Here is a 20,335-nt window from a genome sequence, read left to right on the forward strand (position 1 = left end):
CTGAAATCATGGCAGTTATGATTTTGGTTCTTTCTCCTTGGTTGGTCCACCTGACGACTGGATTAAAGCTAGGGCTGAAGGTGACACATGTGCATTGCATGGCTCCCATCTAATACTTATTTTAAATTGAATTCTTTCCCTGTTCTGTCTGCTCCATCAAAACTCACAGCCTCAGCTTAGCTTCTAAGCTGTCTATCACAAAGTGTCCCGCCTCGCCATCGTTCTTGTCACGCACTCCCTTGTCGCATGGTTCTTCTTCCCTTACCCTTGAATGTGCACTCATCCTCTCCTGACTTTACACCTTCCGTCATCCTGTACCTGGACTGACTTAATACCCAAGAGAGGAGTCCCTTTTATGGGCCAAACACTGGACAGAGAGCTGGGAGTACAAAGAGAATGTAATTTAATGCCCCCACGTTTTTTGTTCTCTTTTGTCAGTTGCCCATCATATCTGACTCTTTGCAACCCCGTGGACTTGTGCCCTTAAAGAGGGAAGTGTAAGTTGCAATGGGAGCCCAGAACACCTAAGCGAAATAATACAGACACTGACACTCTCTTCCCTCTCACCTGTCCTTCATACTCTCCCATGTCGTCATATTCTCACCTGTCCTTCAAAGCCGAGCCTGCAGTAAGCACTGACTCAGTCTAAATGCTTAATGATCCATAGCTTATAGGCACACTCTACTGTCACCAGGACTTCGAACTTTGATAGCTTGAACCCGTATTTTGTGATCTATTGTCTGAACTTGTTTAGTCACTCAGACTCTTTTGCGACCTCATGGACTGTAGCCCACCAGGTTCCTCTGTCCATGGGTTTTTCCAGGCAAGAATACTAGAGTGGGCTCCCATTTCTTTCTCCAGGGGATCTTCCCAATCCAGGGACTGAAGCCACGTCTCCTGAATTGGCAGGTGCATTCTTTTTCTGCTGAGTCACCAGGGAAGCCCCGTTGTTTGAACTTCTCACCCGCAAATTCTGCCACAACCCAACAAGTTGTCTCTGTGGATCTTCTCTGCAGAGAAGAAACAAAGGTTTGTTTCTGTGATGAGGATGTCTCCCTTTTCTCTTCTGGAAGAGCTCCCTTCCAGATGGAATGTCCCTTTTCTGTTACATAACCTTCTTCCTACTTTGCACATTTTTGTGGCCGAGTGGGCCACTGGGCATCAAAAAGCTGTAATTATTACTACAAATTATCCTGCCTTACTAACTAACACTTAATGGCATTTTATCAGTGACAAAGCATCTCTGTCTCTGTTATATTGTTGTTTCAGACAACAACAGAAATTAGGATCCCTGCTTTATGGACGAGAAAATAAATCTTCAAGGACCTAACCTATCTTTCTCATTTTTCAGGGTTCAATTATGTCCGACTCTTTGCAACCCCATGGGCAGTAGCCTGCCAGGCTCTTCTGTCTATGGGATTTTCCAGGCAAGATTCTGGAGTGGGTTGCCATTTCCTCCTCCAAGGAAGCTTCCCGACCCAGGGATTGAACTTGTGTCTCTTTCATCTTCTGCATTGGGAGGCGGGTTTACCACAAGTGCCATATTATGTAACAAATGGTTGTGAATAAGACCATGTTTTCCCTATGCTATCTCTGGGGGGAAAAAGTAGGTAATTTATATGCTGCAAATTTTCTGATGGGAAAACTGTACTCTTGAGTCATGTCACTGGCTAAGTACCCAAGGATCCTTAAAAAGTCTCTTTTGACATGAATTAAAGCAATAAGGATTCACAATGCTTCTTCTCAGCAGAGCTGTGTGACTCAAATAGCAAATGTGTATGACCCTGCTTAGCTAGGTATTTATCCTGGTGTTTAAGGTTTTTCCATTCCTTCCTCTACTGAACTGCGTGCCACTGCCATCTTTCCATTGTTTTGTACTCGTCCACGCCCTCTCCTCTTCTTGGAATGATACTCTGCATTCCCATCTCTGTGTCCCTCTAAAGATCTCTCCACTCCTCAAGACCCACCTGAAAGTAAACTCCTTGAAAAAACCTGCCTCCCTTCCCTCTGTCCCTATTCATCCTCTCCCTTAAGAAGTTAACGTTACCCCTTGGGGATTCCCTGGAACAGATATCCAAGCATTCTGCCTTCCAATATAGATATTTACATACAGTTGCTATTTCTCTACCCAGATGCCAAGCTCTTGAGTTGAAGCATCTCTGTTGATTCATTTCTGTGGCCTCATACGATGGAGCTGATGCATTGCACATGGTAGTTTCTCAAGAACATGTGTCCAAGGAGTAGAAGCTTGCTATTTAAAGGAGACAATTAGGTTGGGTAAAGATACCCAGCTGAAACTGAAATAGCTGAGACCAGGCAAAAGAGAAAGAAAACAAACAAACAAACAAACCAGGACTGCATACTCTAACCACTGGACTCCAGTTCCCTTTGGGATGGGACAATAATGGTTATCACTTTTGTTATCACAGTTTGATTCTCACACTCACACGGAGCCTTTGAAGTGAAATCTCTCCTAGTACCACTGAGGTGGTTCTGTTTGAAGGGATATTCAGTAGAAAATTATGAAGTCTCTGGTGAAATGCTGCTCAGTTCAGTCTCTAGAGATTCAGATTCTTTTGACCAACTTGATGTTTCAACAGCTTGAAAAATGAAGGAATGAACCATGTCTGTCTAGACTGACCAGAAAGTAAAAACAAGGGGGCACTTTGAAATCTGTGAATCTGACCACAACTGAGAGTTGTACTTAGTCCAAGTAACTGGAAAAATCAGTTTCTTGGATTAGACAAATGCTTCCCTTAAGACTCTCAAACTGCTTGCTTTCTTCTTTCATAATTAATAGAAAATTATTGCATTGACAGACAAGGGACTTCATATTTGAGCCAATGGGAAAACTTGACGTTGAAACCAGGGGAAATGATTTAGCCCCAAATAGAGCTGTTAATGCCAGGATAAAAGCAAACAAATGTGCTAATGATCTTCCCTGAGAATTGGACCGTGATGAATTTTGATGTATTTCCAGATGGAAAATAGATCAGTTCTCTCTGGGCTGGGGGTGGACACCAGAAAGAGAAAATGCTGAAATGGAAGTTCAGCAGAAAGCACTCATTTTCATTTTCTGGAGAATCAAAGTGCTAAAGAGATAGAAAAATCCCATTTGAAGGAACCAGACCTGTGTACTTGTGAGCATCCATGACAAGGTGGAGGAGGTGAGCCTCTGATTCTGCAGCAGAGACTGCCATCATTCTGGGGGTTAAGGAATTGCATGTGTGCTGGTTGCAAGATGCAAGGCCGCCTTGCTGTCCTGTGGTGCGTTCAGTCATCTCATCATCCAACAAGTATTCATTGCCCACCTGCCACATACCCTGCTATTTTCTAGGTGATTTGGGTAGAGCAGGGAAGAGACAGTCTCTGATGCTGTAGAATTTCCATTCTAAGTGGCAGGAGGCAGACCATACATACATACATACATGCATACATGCATTAAATCAGATGGTTATCAGTGCTATGAAGTATATGTTGGAGAAGGGGAGGGCTCCCCACTCCGTTATTCTTGTCTGGAGAATCCCATGGACAGAGGAGCCTGGAGGGCTACAGTCCACGCGGTCACAAAGGAGTCGGACTTGACTGAGTGGTTAACACCGACAGCAATGAAGTATATGTATGGCTGAGACACTTTGCAGTGTATCTGAAACTGTCACGACATTGTTAATAGGCTATACTCCAATATAAAATAATAAAAAGTTTTTAAAAAAGTCAAAGTAAGGGGAAAGCAAGCATCGTGTGCCAGTACGGAATGGGCTGAGGCATGGCGCCATGTTGTATAGGTTGCATTGGGAAGACCTCACAGACAAGCTGACATTTGAACAGGGACTCAAAAAAGTCATGAGGAAGACACATGACTGTTTGGATAATGGGTATTCCAGGCAGAGGGGACAGCAGATGGAAAAGCCATGAGACGTGAGAGTTCTTGGCAAGATCAAGAAAAGCTAAGTAGCTAGCTCGATTGAAGCAGGGTTGGCAAAGGGCAGAGGAACCCACGCGCTACGAGATGGAGCAAGGCGCATCCTGTATTCCTGGCCTCATGCTGGAGGAGACAAGTTGGTTCAAGTAGACCTCCTGGAAGTAGGTGGGAACGCTTCTGAAACTACAGGCAGATTGTGAAGCAGCCACTCACTGGGCTGAAACTATACTGAAGCAGGGCTTGGCACAGGAAGCAGGGGCCTGTGTGAGTGAATATGGGGGGCAACTTCGTTTTCAGCTGTGCTCCAACACAGCTTTGCCCCTTCCACGACCTGTGTCTCCACTGACTATGCTTGTTCTTGCCTCCAGACCCGTTGAGACATCTCCATTCTTCCTGCTTAGCTCAGGGAGCTGGAGACAGTGTGGACACAGATGAAACAGAGTGGAATTTGGTGCCTCGGAAACTTGGGTTCAGAAACCTGCCTTATAATTTAGTAGCTGTCTGACTTGGAGAAAATTATTTAACCTCTTTAGTATCTTAGTTTCCTCAGCAATAGTAATAAAAATGTTCTTTAAGTATCTTAAGCCTTGAAAGAATCATCATTAACCAAGGAGAGCAACTCTGTAATGAGTGGATGAGAAAACCAAGGCACAAGGGGTTCAGTAAGTGGCCCATGGTTACTACTAGATGATAGAATCAGAATCTGAACTTGAGCGGCATGGCAACAGGACTTGTGCACTTAACCCCATACTGCTGCTGCTGCTAAGTCGCTTTAGTCGGGTCTGACTCTGTGCGACCCCATAGACGGCAGCCCACCAGGCTTCCCCGTCCCTGGGATTCTCCAGGCAAGAACACTGGAGTGGGTTGCCATTTCCTTCTCCAATGCATGCAAGTGAAAAGTGAAAGTGAAGTCACTCAGTTGTGTCCGATTCTTAGCGACCTCATGGACTGCAGCCTACCAGGCTCCTCCATCCATGGGATTCTCCAGGCAAGAGTACTGGAGTGGGGTGCCATTGCCTTCTCCCAACCCCATACTACCTTGCAGCTAATGTCCTTGCTAAAAGAGATCATATACAGAAAATGCAGAGTAATTGCAAAGAGTACAGAGTACTTAGTAGTTATTAGCTCCTGATCATTCATACTTTTCTGGTTGCCAGCGACAGAGAAACCACCCCCAAATTACTGAAGCCAAACGAACATTTGTTTGCTGTTAACAAATATAAGTCTAGACTCTAGATTCCCCTGGGGCATGCTGACTTCAGTTACTACTCAATTTAGGTTTCAAACTGTTAGTTACCACTCTCGGCCATGCTCTTTCTTTCTTGATTCTTTTTCAAGTTCCGTATAGGGAGCCAGAACAGCTTTGGTTCCGTGTTGGGTGTGACACCCAATCCAATGAAGGAGAGGCATCCACTTCCCTGGTGGTTAGAGCAACCACGTGTCCTGTTTTGGCGAGAACAGTCACATAGTCCAGTGTAAGAGAGGAGCCCACTGCCCTGTGGCAGGGGTGCCCACCCATCCTCGACTGTCCAGACTCCCCTCGTCCTTATCTGCCATATCTCCCTTCACCATATCACGCTTAAATGTTCGCTGCACCTCCATTTCCTCTGAGAAGTATCCCAATTTGGACAGTAGATTTTACAGTCACTCTACTGATAGTCGAGAGGGAAATGCAGAGCTTTCGTGTCATTGGTCACTGCTTCAGATACAAAGTTTCCCCTTGAATCTTAAGAAGGTTTTGCTTAGCTGAGAGTGGGGAGGGATGGGTCCGCCAAGGAAGAATAGAAAGGCTGTTGGTCAAAGACTTGATGTGGTGGATTCTGGGTGGTCAAAGTCAAAAATATCTATCACAGGTCCCTTTTCTTCCTTTACAAAGTTTGGTATGATTTAGTCGCAAGTTGAGAGAGTTTAGGGGTTTGCAAAACATGCGTTTGAATTTTGGCTCCGTTCTTCCTCTAGTGCTGATCTTACTGATCACCTTCCTTTCAAAACCTTGGGTGTAGCAGGGGTCCCCAGCCTCTGGCATCGAATGCCTAATGATCTATTTTCATTACTACTGTGTAGTAGCAGTATAATAGAAATAACTGCATAATAAATGTAATGCTCTTGAATCATCCTAAAACCATCCCCCACCTCAGTTTGTGGAAAAATTGCCTTCCATGAAACCAGTCCCAGATGCCAAAAAGGTTAAAAACCGCTGAGCTAGAGGGAACTAATTATGTCTACCCTAGTGAGTTGTTGGGCGGATTAAACAGGCTAATGAAATAAAACCCTTACCACAAAGCTTAACATATATGATTCAATAAATGGATAGCTATTGTTTTTCTGTGATGCCTAGCACACACCTGAGCACACATTAGGTAGTGAGCATTTACCTGGTGACCAGGACACAAAACACAATAAAGGACCGGGACCCTCAGAGTGAGTGTAGGGAGTCTCTGGGTAAGTTCAGAGAAGAGATGCTGGCAATGATGACAAGACCTAGCGATCAAGGAAAGGAACCTTAAAATTGGAAATTGAATGAAGAGTTTTGTGATCCAGCTAAAACATTGGAGAAGCCACTGAGAAAATATGCTTTTCAGAACCCTGAGTGAAATGACATTCTTAACTTTTAAAACAATCAAGAACATTTTTCTAACACCCATATTGGGGCAAATAAATGTGAATAGTTAATGTATCCCAGTCCCAAGAAGTTCAGAATTTTGGATGGTGAAGAAAGCTCAGAAACGCACAGGGATGTACTCTACCTAAAATAGTAGATAAAATTTGTTGTTGTTGTTCAGTTGCTAAGTCTCTTTATGACCCCATGGACTGTAGCATACCAGGCTCCTCTGTCCTTCACTGTCTTCCAGAGTTTGTTCAAATTCATATCTATTAAGGTGGTGATGCCATCCAACCATCTCATCCTCTGTCGTCCCCTTCTCCTTCTGCCCTCAGTCTTTCCCAGCATCGGGGTCTTTTCCAGGGAGTTGGCTCCTCTCATCAGGTGGCCAAAGTATTAGAGCTTCAGCTTTAGCATCAGTCCTTCCAGTGAATATTCAGAGTTGATTTCCTGAATAAAATAGAGAATGATAAATGTCCTACTTTAAAACACGATAGTTCTTTGACTGGTTAAAGAAAATTGTTAAGTCAGTCTCAACTCAAGTGCTGTGAAGGGTTAAATGAGGAAGACATCCCTTGTAACAAGGGTCAACAGGAAGGATTTGGGGAGCTGGGGTCATTTGAATCAAATCTTGAAGTATAGCTGGATTTTACATGCAAGGAAGATACAAAGGTATTCAAAGCCTTGAACATTCCAGACAAAACTCTGCCCTTGTGTTTTTGCTTCTTCTACCTAGAATGCCTTCCCCAGCTACCCACAGAGCTTGTTCCTTGAGTCTTCTTGTCAAATGCCACCTCTCAGTAAGGACCTCCCTAGCTACCTGTGTGCTAAATTGTGATACTCACCACTTGGCCTGTATTGCTGTCCTCTTTAGTGCTCGCAACTCTCTAACCTACTTTATGCTTTCCTTGTTTATCTTGTTTTCTGTCCCTGCCTCTGGAATGCAAGCTCAATGAAGGCAGGATGTCTCATCTGTTCTGCTCACTGCTGTATGTCTGGCGCCTGAAATAGTGCTTGACACATGTTAGGTGCTCGTATTTCGTAAGAAGGAAGGAAGGGAGGGAGAGAGTCTGGCTGAGGGAGCCACGGGAACTGAAGGACAGATGGACGGTGGTGGTTTGTGCCGTGTTGCAGGGTCAGTGACAGAAGTGTGTGCATGGATGGGGGTGAGAGGGGCTGAGCGTGGTGGAGGCAGGTCAGCAGGAAACAGGTGGTTTTAGAGCCAGAAGTCTTCAAGTATTCTTACCTAGAAGACTTGGAGACGAGGCCGAGGAATCCAGCTTGTATTCTGCATGGCACGGGGACTCTCAAGAGCTGGTGGCAAGGGCAGGCATTGAGAGCAGCTAGAGTTAAGAATGCCAGCGAGGAGGCCCTGACGGTAAGCCACATGGTGGCCTTTCCCAGAGAGAAGGAGGTGGACAAGTAGAGAGGACAGAGGGAGCGGTGCGAGTGAAGGGGATACGAAGAGGCAGAATTCGCCATTTGATCCTATTAACGAAAAGACTGCAGAAACAGACTCACGGACACAGAGAGCAGACTTGTGGTTGCCAAGGGGGTGCGGAGGGGTCAGGGAGGGCTGGACTGTGAATTTGGGGTTAGTAGGTACAAGCGATTACATATAGAATGGATGGACAGCAACGTGCTCCTGCACAGGGAACTATATTCCATGTCCTGGGGTAAACTGGAATGGAGAAGAATATGGAAAAGAAGGCACATATATGTGCAACTGAGTCACTTCACCTGGTATACAGCAGAAATTAACTCAGCATTGGAAATCAAGTATACTTCAATTAAAAACAAAAAACACCTCCCCCCCAAAAAAAGCACAAAAACAAGATGAATGCTAGAGAACATGATGACTTCTGCACGCAGGCGTGGACGTGACAACTGCTCTGACAGTAAATGTCACCATTTTTTCCTTACAGTTCCTTTACAAGCAAAATAATGTTTCTAAATGGCATCTACACATTTTACTCTGTCTTCACTAGTTAACGCAGTAACCATTTTAATACCTGGAGGCCTTGGGGTCTACTTTTTCTGGGACGTATCTGCGGTTGCTGCTTAAAGTTAGATATGATGACATTTCTGTCCTTGCAGCCTCAGTTTTCTTTTCCACAAGCCATGCTCCTGTTAAGAGGAAGCACAGGTTTGCACGTTAGAAGAAGTGATAGAGGAAACCAAGGGAAGGGCATGGGATTGTCCAGAATCAAAAGTGGGCTGCAAAAGGGCTGTGAGTCTGGAAAAGAAAGCTAGGAGTCCCTTCTCCCCTTCCAAGAAGCCGAGAATTGCATTTTCCTGTGTTTTGAATTATTGCCAGAACGTGTGTGTGTGTGTGTGTGTGTGTGTGTGTGTGTGCGCCCGTGCACGCACCCCTATACAAATAAAACTGCCGAGAATAGACATAGAGCCTGTGCCCTGGGCGAGTCAAGGAGGCTCTGTTCACACAGAGTACAATGGCAGTGCTTTTTCTGGAGTTGTGCAATGAATGCTTCAGCTACCAAGACTCCAGAACAGAGGACTGTTTTGAGGGGTGGCTTGGCTCTTTCAAAATCTCTCTCCCCTCCCAAGTCCTGCAAGAACTGCAGGTTGCCATTAGAGATTAATTCACTGGGGGTGACCATTCTCTTGTCTGTTAGTATGAATTAGCTCATCCAGTTGATCATGGCTGAAGACTCCATGACTTCCTGTGGAAGCTTAGGAGATGAGGGCCTGAAAAGTATAAAAGAATCAAGAGAGGAAAGATGGGGGTGGTTTCTGGCAACATATTGCATGTACAGATGAATCAAAGACTCTTCTGTTCTGAATAGTGCTGGAGAATTCAGTTAAAGTTAGCTAGTCATGAGCCTTCAACACTGAGGTCGTCTAGGAAATAGAAAGCCATTGATGGTTTTTAAAGAGGAAAATGTATGGAAATAGAGATCAATCAAGTTTTCCCAGCCCCAAACATCAAATGCTGAGGTTATCCCTGGGCTCCAGCCTGGACAGCTCTAGAAGGGAAGTCTCCTCCTGGTCTCTGACCTTGTATGCAAGCTGACTAATCCATGTCCACTCAATTCAGCCCATATTTGCTGCACCCATTTCATGTATTAGCACAGTTATAGGTTTTAGAAACAGCTGCTAAAAAGTACTCTTCTCTGGCTTCCTCTCTTGCTTTAAATATTTTCCTTCATTTCCTCCCATTTGCAAGGCCTTGTGTGACATTCCATCAGGAAGTAAACTTTCCAAGTACTGTCATGTTAGAGGCTTAGGAGAGAACTGATGTGGCCTAGAGTGTTAACAGGAGTGCTCTGTATGATGAGAAATGTATGTTTTCTTTGCTCTGGCCAGATTTTTCTAGACCAGAAAGCGAAGGTTTTTTAAATATTAGCATGTAGTATATTTAACAAAGTGCTTACTGAAAATCCCACAAAATATGTCTTTGCTGCATATTTTGAAAGCACCGAGGCGCTCACCTTGGTTTGTGTAAGCATTCAGCGGTGCATTTATACTTTATCTTGGCTGCCGTGATACGTATCAGGAGGTGGCTCTCTTTGGACTCCCGGTGAAGTTGGCAAACCATCCACAAAGCTGGTCCAAGGATAGGGTGACCTGAGTGAGTTCTGTACGAGAGCCCTCACTGTCTGCTGTGCAAACACATCTGTGCATTCACAGTTCAGCTCATCACGCCTGCTGGCGGTCAACCATCCCCAGCCAAGTTCTCATCATCTGCTGCTTGGATTAGGGCTATAGCTTACCTTCTGACTGTCTCCCTCATTCCAGGCTCTCCCACTCTCTTCCAGCTCCATACTACCTCTGTATTCGTAAATAAAATGAGACCTTGTCTCTTTGCATTTTTAAATGCCTCCAGATTCTCTGCAGGGTCGGGTGGCAGCAACAATTTTCATCAAGGGTCAGGCCACCCCTTAGGTGTATCAGAATATGCATAAAGAGCTGGCCAAGAAGGAGAGGAGTGAGGTTTCAAAAGCCATATTTGGCATTTCCAGTGTCTTGGATTCCTTTTGGAAATTTAAATAATACTTTTGGGTTAAATGAGATGTATGTTTATCCACATGGAGAAGGAAATGGCAACCCACTCCATTATTCTCGCCTGGGAAATCCCATGGACAGAGGAGCCTGGTGGGCTACAGTCCATGGGGTTAGAGGAGTTGGACATGACTCAGCACTGAAATGACAACAGATGTTTATTCAAAACGGGCATACTGATCTCCAGAAAGAAGTCCAAACCTGTTTTGTCATTTAAGGAGCTATATGATGTTGTTCGCACTAGCTTTCCAGAACCATCACCCATCTTGCTTTTGCTAGTGTTTGTACTTGACATTGATGGTACTATCAAGAGTAGGTCTTTGAGGAACTTTTCTTCTGGTTGTGGAGATTAATGCAGAACTGTGGTTTCTTGGCTGTGTTATCATGGAGATCCCAGGGAGAACAATGGACAGTGTCCATAGGTCTGCTTGGAATGAGGTGTTAAAGCTCTGGAGTTGCATCATGAAGAATTAGTAGTAATCACCTCCTGGACACTGGAGGGAAGACTGAGACTGGTAGAAAGAAAAAAATGTGTATTGCTTTTGAGGCATGTACCTACTGGGGTTTTGGGTGATTGTGCATTGTTCAGAGTGCAGGTTGAGGTGGAAGAAATAAGAAGTTGTGGGGTTTTATGCTGCAGTGTATAGGGAACTATAGAATATTTTTGGTGGGGAAAGGATACATAGATGTATTTTTTAAAAAATAAAAAATGAAACTACTAGAAACACAGAGCAAGACTTGTCGTTTTAGAGAGACCAGTCAAAATACTACTATAATACTCCAGGTGAGAGATGGTAATGGCCTGGATCGGGGCAGTGCAGAAAAGACAGAGGCAGATTTAGGACAGACTTTTGAGGAAGGATTGAACAAATGTAGGGACCCCTTGTTACAGCCTCTGCTGGAAGAGTTAAAGTGAGTACTGTGATTTCTAATTGTGAACCCATATGTGAAAGGTGTGCAGTTGCTCGGGGGAATGGAGAATGTAGTCAAAGGAGCTCTCAGCAGAAGGTGGGGGTTCTGCTTGGAATATGTGGAGTGTGAACACGTTGGGGGACATTCCCGTTGAAATGTACAACACAGAATCTGGAGTCTAGAGGGGATACCTTGGCAGGAGATACCCATTCATGAGTGATGATGGAAGTGAAATGTGAAAATGTTAGCAGCTCAGTCCTGTCTGACTCTTTCTGACTCCGTGAACTGTATCCCACCAGCCTCCTCTGTCCATGGGATTCTCCAGGCAAGAATACTGGAGTAGGTAGCCATTCCCTTCTGCAGGAATCTTCTCGACCCAGGGATTAAACCTGGGTCTCCTGCATTGCAGGCGGATTCTTTACCATCTGAGCCACCAGTAAAGACAAATGTAAATATTATCCAGAGTGACATCTGACATGAGAAAAGATGAGGCCAAAGACAGAACTGCAAAGAATATCTTCATGAAGGTTAATTATTGTTAATAAATAAATTTTAATTTGAGAGATTAACTCTGGTTTTCTATAGAACATGTAAAATACGTTATAAAAAGAATCCCTATCTGAAATGGCTATACATAGAATTGTATAAAAGTAGCTAGGGCATTTGATATTAAGTTAAGGGCAATACATCTAAAACACAAAAAAACAGGGACTTCCCTGGGGGTCCAGTGGTTAACCTCCATGCTTCCACTGCAGGGGGTATGGGTTCAATCCCTAGTCAGGGAACTAAGATCCTGCATGCCTTGTGTTGTGGCCAAGAAAAAGAAGTAAAACACACAAAAAATAAACAAACGAAGAAAGACCCATTTTTTATCTCTCAAAGTCTTTTCACCAACAGTAACATGGTAGTAAGTTTGATTTAGAATTGATTCTATGTTCTTGCCATCATCCCTTTTATCTTTTGGAAGCTAGTGTTCTATTCATTCTATGCCACTAATTATTTGATCAATTCCAACATTCACAATTTTTCACATTAGAATTGATGCTGCGTTACAGTTTAATTAGCAGAGATCAGTTTTCTTAGCAGTACATGACTTTGGCCTGTTCGATTCGAAGTCCTACGGTAATTGCTTTGTATGTCCCCCTTTTGGCAGCAGCAGAGTGCCCTTTGGAGTCAAGAAGGATGGAGTGAAATGGCCCACTATGCTCCCTCCTGTCTGTCTCCCCCTGACCAGACTTAGCCGTCTTCCATGAAGCCGCAGACCCTTTGTGAAAAGCCAGGAACAGGGCATCAAGGACTCGGGACAGGCACTCAGAACCTCTTATCCTGGGGTTTTGCAGGTCCTGAGAGAGCTGAGGAAAGCAAGAACCCACTGACCTCATAAAACACAAGCCCTCTTCACAGAGGGCTGCCCGTGTCACTCTGGGTCCTGGTTGCAAGCAGCAGGCACTGAATCCAGGGGGATTTATTGGAAGAAAATCTGGTGCTGACATCACTTCTAGTAAGATTTCTTGAAAGGAAAGCTGGTGCTCACAGAATCAACAGGAGGCAAAGGAACAGGCTTGGGAAAGGGGCAAGACCAAGGGAACCCAGACCGTGGATTTCTGGAGCAGTCTGGCCAGGATGTCAGACTTGGCTGGCTGCACGTTGCCCCTCATTATCCTCGGTGTCCTCTTGGCTTTGCTTCTTGGCCCCAAAGACAAAGGCCCAGTTAGGAGCATTCAGTCTGACTGCCCAGATCCTGCCTGTGTGCTGGTCACCAGGAAATGGAGAGCAGGAAATGTCTCTCTGGGGCTGCAGGATGAGAAAGTAGGGTTGCAGCAAGTCACCAATGCAGCAGTGCTACCAGGAAAGCGCCCCCCCCCAACAACCCCCAGACAGAAAAGGGTCTTGGTGTTGTATTACCAACAATAACAAACGGCTCCCTACACTTCTGTCCCAAAGTCTCAGATTTGTGAGGTCATCAGAAAGTTAAAGTGTTAGTCACTCAGTTGTGTCCACGGGATTCTCCAGGCAAGAGTACTGGAGTGGGTAGCCATTCCCTTCTGTAGGACTCTTCCTGACCCAGGGATTGAACCCAGGTCTCCTGCATTGCAGGCAGGTTCTTTACCATCTGAGCCACCAGGGAAGGCCATCAGAGCAGCTCAACAGTCAGACAGCTGTTGCATATTCAGGTTGGTGACACGGGCTTCCTTCTTCACCACCAAGTGGAGGAAACTTACCTTTCCGGAGCTCAGATACAGGGTCAGGCCCTGGACTAAGTGTGTTATGTGCAGTTTCGGTGAACGTGCAAATTACTTGTGTTTAGACCTCAAGAATATCTTAAGGAAGGAGGACAGTAGGTACCAAACTTTTTTCCAACTACAGAGAAAGAAAGCAACAACGAACTGCAGAGGGTAGAATTTAGGTGCTGAATAAAATAATGTCTAAAAGATGCCATTGTTTGAAATTAGCCTCTTAGACTGACAGGTAATTAACTTCTGCCAGTAGTTTAATTTCTCGCCTGTACCTGGTACAGGAGACCGTACATGTGTGGTAATTTCCCGCCCCCCCCTCCCCCCCCCGCCTCCAATCACAGAGGAAATGTAGCCGGGTATGAACTCGTGGCACGACTCGTATATCAGTAGTCCATAGCAGTTCTACATAAATCCTTTTCTTTAAAGTTATTTAACTGTTTTGAAAATGGTTTCAACAGAAGTAATTCCAATTGCACCAGAAAGGAAACCAGAATCTTAAAGAAAAATATACTCTCTTTGCTGAGCAAGGCAAACATATCAGTAAGCAGAGAGACAAGCCCATCTCTTATGTTTTATTTCCTTAATAAATCCACCAAAACACTTACTTTCTGTCTTTAAAAAGCTGATAGACAAAGAGTTCTGTGGCCATTAAAAATTAATGCCTACAACTGGTTTGTAACCACTTTAAAACAGTACTGTTTTTAAAAAATTTTTATTTCTCTTTTATTTACCGTATCTCATTATGGGACTTTACACATGTTATAAACACAGTAAATATTTGTTGGGGTTTTTAAAAACTCATTGAAAACATATTCTCTGGGGAAGTGTTTTCTGTTTAAAGACTTAGATAACCTGCTATTTTCCCACCTACTTCAAAAATAAACTAACACACTTCTGTTACAAACCTATCCCTTTTTATAGCCAGGCCCTTACAGAATAATATATTTCCAAAAAGCTCTAAGTGGCCACTTTCTGTCATGATGTTTCTTTTTAATTCTTTCAGGAGTCAGTGTTTAAAAATCCTTGTGTCTGCGAAAGATAGGAGCTTGATGTTGTTTAAAGCTGTCTAGCGCAAAGTCATTTGATGAAACGGACTTCATTTTAAGGACTAAAAAAGTGAATGTAAAGACTAGGTGGTTCTCCAAAATTAAGTCAAAAGACTTGCTTTTGCTTTGCTTTTTAAAACCTCTTTAAATAATGTGGAAAAAAATCCACCCATAAAAGAGCATTGCTTTCAAAAAGAAATAATAATAATAATTTTCTTCTTAAAGAAAAAAAAATTTGGTGATTATAATAAAAGCACAATTGTTTTTCTATATTCAGTGGAACTAAGACTAAAGTAATTTAGAACTTGAGCTGTTCTCCCCTTTGGGTCTATGGAGGGAGGTGGAAGAACCTATTGGTTATTGGTTTTACTTCCCTGAAATCTTCACTTCTCAGTCCTGGACACCTTTAAGTTTTTGCTCAGTGTGGCTTTTCTTGAGCACGTCGTTTAAAAATTCGCCTCCTCCTCCCCTGATCAGCACGCCCAGTGCCCCTTCCCAGCGTTCTCTGTCTCTGTCCTAGTTTCCTGACTCAGTGTATGTTTTGTTTATTTACTTGCTGTCAGCTTCTTTCTGCTCATTCATGGAAGCACCGTGGCGTGAACACAGATTTTGGCGGGGCGGGGGGAGGGTCCCTGTCCTGTGCCTGGTACATGACACACTGTGAGTGCTCCCTAAATGTTTGCTGACATACAAGCTTAGGCAACGCTTGTTTGTAGATTTCTCTGTATGGATATTTGCAGCTCTCTTGGTGGTTTAAAAAGCAATTTCACATTAATAATTTTATCTGTGTATTCTTGATAAATTTGTGTTTTAAGAAAAGGTTATTATCCCAATTCAGCAAATGACGGAAAGGGCCTCAGAGAGTTCCTATGAACTATGCTAAGTGAGGGGCTAGCAAGTGGTAGACTCCAGCCTCGGACTCAGACTGATTACGTGCCTTGAAATGCCCCTACCATCCAGGTTGTGAATCTGTCTGAAGGAATACAGCAAGGCCTGTAGTAAGTATTGCTGGATCAGGTCTCAGGAGAGTGGATTCCACAGAGTAAGTAAGAATACAGTGTGGATGGATAACATGGGTTGGGAAGATGCCCTGGAGGAGGAAATGGCAACCCACTCCAGTATTCTTGCCTGGAGAATCCCATGGACAGAGGAGCCTGGCAGGCGACAGTCCATAGGGTCCCAAAGAGCTGGACACAGCTAAGCAAGTTCCACCCTCATAGTCTTGATATACACGCCCTGTGTGCTGTGTGTGGTGACCTCTGGAAACTGAAAGAGCTCTCCACCGCAAGACCCTCCACACACCCCTGCTTGCACTGCAGCTGAGCAGCACACCTTCTGCGCTTCAGGCGTCTCTCCATGACGTTTCTGTTTCATGACAGCTGTGGGTAGGGAGGCAGTACCCCTAATGGTTAAAGATCAGAGACCCCGTTACACACAGAACCAGGTAGAACGTGAAGCTTGACATGGTTGGAAGATTTGGGGGGGAAATTACTCTGTCTCCTCATCTGTTAAGTTAGGTTGGTGGTACCAAGTTCCGACATATAAATTACATGATGCAAGTAAAGCATTCATCACTGCTTTAGGTGTGATTATTGTGCAAATAAATGCGGGAAAAGTGGAAACAGTGTCCGATTTCATATTCTTGGGCTCCAAAATCAATGCAGACGGTGACAGCAGCCACGAAATTAAAAATGCTTGCTCCTTGAGAGAAAAGCTATGATAAACCTAGACAGAGTATTAAAAAGCAGAGACATCACTTTGCTGACAAAGGTCCATACAGTCAAAGCTATGGTTTTTCCCGTAGTCACGTATGGATGTGAGAGTTGGACCATGAAGAAGGCCAAGTGCTGAAGAATTGATGCTTTTGAACTGTGGTGTCGGAGAAGACTCTTGAGAGTCCCTTGGACTGCAAGGAGATCAAATCAGTCCATCCTAAAGGAAATCAATCCTGAATATTCATTGGAAGAACTGATGCTGAAGCTAAAGCTCCAATACTTCAGCCGCCTGATGCAGAAAGCTGACTCATTGGAGAAGACCCTGATACTGGAGGGCAAGAGGAGAAGGGGACAAGAGAGGATGAGATGGTTGGATAGCCTCACTGACTCAGTGGACATGAGTTTGAACAAACTTAGGGGGATGGTGAAGGACAGGGAAGCCTACTGTGCTGCAGTCCATGGGGTCACAAAGAGTCAGACAGGACTTAGCGACTGAACAACCACAATTGTGTGTCTCATTATCTCTTCTACTAGGTTATAAAACCATAGAAGTTAAGGCACGTCACTGGCTTTATTAGTTTGCTAGGGCTGCCATAACAATGTCCCATAAACTGAGCAGTTTAAACAGTAAAAATGGAAAGTCTCACAGTTGTAGAAGCTAGAATTTCAAGATCAAGGTGTTGGCCAGTTGGTTCTGATGGCTGTGAGGGAGAATCTGTTCTGTGTCTCTGTGGTTTGCTGGCCGATTTTGGCACTTCTCGGCTTGTAGAGGCAGCCCTCTAGTCTTCGCCTTCATTCTCAATGGGGTTCTCCCTGCGTGTCAATCTGTGTTTGAATCTCCCCTCGTTTATGAACACACTGGTCGTGCTGGGTCCGGTGCCCTCACTGCTCTGGCACAACCTCATCTTAACTAATATACCTACAGGGACACTAATTCCAAATAAGGTCAACATTCTGAAGTCCTGGAGGTTTGGAAGTCAACATATAAATTTGGGGAGGGGGACACAATTCCACCCATAACGTGGGATTTGGCACCTTCATATCTGTCGTATTGTACTTGTATTTAGTAAGTTCCAGGGAGTGGCTGTGGGACCCACGGGACTTGATAAAAGTCTCTAGAAGGTTCAGAGGTAGAGCTGCTTCCCAGCTTATTGGTCTTTTGAAAACTGCCTCTCCATCCAAGGTTTACCAGAAGAGAAACTTCCTTCCTGCTAGCGCCTCCTTGGGCTTTGTGTTTGATCTTTGGCTCAGGAAAATATAACATGTCAAGTTGAATATTTTGCTCAGGACTTTCCAAGCTGGTTTTTAACAGACAGGTAGCCATAATATCTTTACATATAAAGATTTAGGTGTGTTATTTATAGTTTAACATGTCTAAATATCTGGGTAACTCAGTGTACTTATCAAAATTTTAAGTGAATGTCTTTGTCTCACAGGTATGTGTTAGTAATAATGTATTAATAATAAATGTGTCAATGTGTTAATAATAAATGACAGTTTCCCTCAAAGGCATCTTACTTTCTTTCTGATATGTGTATAGTGTGATTATAAAGTAATGAGGTTGGTTCCACAGTCTACACACATGCATATAGATTGCTGTATTCTATTGAAAATTTTCATGAGATATTTCCAGCATCTAAATGGTAATACTGTACTTCACACATCCATATTTTTAAAATGGATATTCCCTCCACAAATCACTTGCTTAATATAGCAGAACTTTTAGAGTTGATTTTCAGGCTACATTTGTTTGGGCATTTAAACGTGCATTATATAATACATTCTCTAAATGGTTGGAGCTGAAAGTTTGAGTTGTTATAAATATCAGGATTTGTTGTCATGGAAATGGGACTCTCTACAGAGCTCTGAATGTATAGAAAGTCTGCAAATATTTGTTGGGTGACTGAATGTATGAGTGAGTGAGGGGGTGTGGAGGAAGTGAAGGCATTTCTTTTAAATCCCACTTGAACCAATGGAAGCAGTAACCTATGGTGAATATGATACTGAAGAGTGAAGGTAATATATTTAAAAAACACAGAAGCGAGTTTTAATTGTTTATATTGTCTTATTCCTGTAAGTTGGACTTTGTCATGATACTTTGTCTTGTCCCCGCACCCTCTACCCTGAGACTGATGGTTTCAAGCACTCTGCAATGGAAGGGATCTCCGAGAAAGGCAGTTTTAGGGGGAAGAGACACAAGGGATGCACATTTGCATAGGGCAGGAAGGGCACTGGAACATCTGGTGGTGGTGGCTGACTGGTACCATTTGTTAGCGCTCATTAAATTCACATTAATGCACGAGTTGCTCTGAATGTGTAAATGCCATTTCAGGTCAGTTGTTTTCTCCCAGGTCAATGGCAATGACTTTGGGGGGGCCCTATCCTGGTTGTTTCCTTGCCAATGGCATTTGACCTGGGGTCAGACCTGTATTTAACCCTTTCCTGTAGGTCAAAACCAAATCAACAGGGTGAGGATGAAACTGGAAATGCGTGGTCTGTACAGCAGGTGTCCCCTGCGGAGAATGTGCCGCAGGTGGAAACAGTTTAAGATCTGTTCCTGGCCCATCTCCGAAGACGCTTCAGAGGTCAAAGACGCAATTCCAAGACATCCCGTGTGGCGGGGGGTCTGGGGATAGATGGAGCAGGTGCTGACTTGGAGCGGTTTCTCAGCAGCACGGTGGGAGGACTTTCAAAGAGACCCCTTCTGGAGATAATGTATCCATATATTCATGAGCACATATCTCGGGCATCCATCGTGGACTGATTTACTTAGAAGTTGCCCCGAATGATTAGAACTTTACCCTCTGCCCCTACCTCCCACCAGCAACCGGAGATTTTGATTGGAAGGCAAGAATATAATGCGTTTTTCTCTTTCTTTGTTCTAGAGGATGAGGACGATGAGGAAATGGTGGAACCTAAAGGGGGCCAGGATTCAGAACAGGAAAATGAGGACAAAAAGCAGGAGGTGAAGGAAGGTACAGTGTGGGAGAGAAATCGAGTCATTGTTTTATTGTTTTTGTTTTTGTAACCAACATAAGGGGGTATAGAGGTAAGTAAAAAACTTAATATATGCCTCCAGAATGGAAGGTTTTCTGGGATTGTTCAGTACATTACATGTAGCAATATAAACTGAGTTCCTTTAGTTTTTGACTGACAGAAACAAATAAAATACAGGTCATCCACAATTCCAGCAACAAGTCCAGTTCCTTTAAAATTCCTGTGAAATTATTACTAAATAGCAGTAAAACAAGATACTTGTTATCAATTGACATGTTACCTAGTTGACTCCATCCTATGTTCCCAGTGATAACAGGAAAGGAAAGAAGCAGATATAATTATTTTGTCAGCAAATTCTGAGGTTTATGCTTGTGCGCTATAGAGAAACATTAACCATGATCATCACTATGGTGCATGTGAGCTAAGTCGCTTCAGTCGTGTCTGACTCTGTGAGACCCTGTGGACTGTAGCCCGCCGACCCTGTGGACTGTAGCCCGCCAGGCTCCTCTGTCCATGGGATTCTCCAGGCAAGAATACTGGAGTGGGCTGCCATGCCCTCCTCCAGGGTATTTCCTGACCCAGGGATGGAACCAGCGTCTCTTCCATCTCCTGCGTTGGCGGGCAGACTCTTTACCACTAGCGCCACCTGGGAAGCCCAATCATCACTACTGACTATACTATGAATGTCTTCTCCATGCTCTGCCCAGATCAGGAGCAGCCTCTATTTGCTCCAGGATAACAACGACTAATATTTAGTAAGGGCTTACTAGGTGTTTGGCTGTGTCCTTAACACTCCAAAGGTATTATGCACCCTTTGCAACACCCTTTTGAAGCAATATAAACTGGGTTCCCTGTTGTCTCTATCTTATAGATAGAGAGAA

The 20,335-nt window shown here is 44.0% G+C and overlaps 1 protein-coding gene across 4 annotated transcripts in view; it reads left to right on the forward strand.

The window, feature by feature from the left end:
• Nucleotides 1–20,335, forward strand: part of DYNC1I1 (dynein cytoplasmic 1 intermediate chain 1) — a 322,279-nt gene that overhangs the window by 153,965 nt on the left and 147,979 nt on the right. For all 4 annotated transcript variants that reach the window (XM_068972507.1, XM_068972509.1, XM_068972508.1 and 1 more), the window contains one exon: nucleotides 19,343–19,432. In XM_068972507.1, coding sequence (XP_068828608.1) covers nucleotides 19,343–19,432 — 90 coding nt within the window. The remainder of the gene's footprint in view (nucleotides 1–19,342; nucleotides 19,433–20,335) is intronic.

The sequence above is a fragment of the Capricornis sumatraensis genome, chromosome 5, assembly GCF_032405125.1.
Source record: "Capricornis sumatraensis isolate serow.1 chromosome 5, serow.2, whole genome shotgun sequence".
Classification (NCBI taxonomy): Eukaryota; Metazoa; Chordata; class Mammalia; order Artiodactyla; family Bovidae; genus Capricornis; species Capricornis sumatraensis.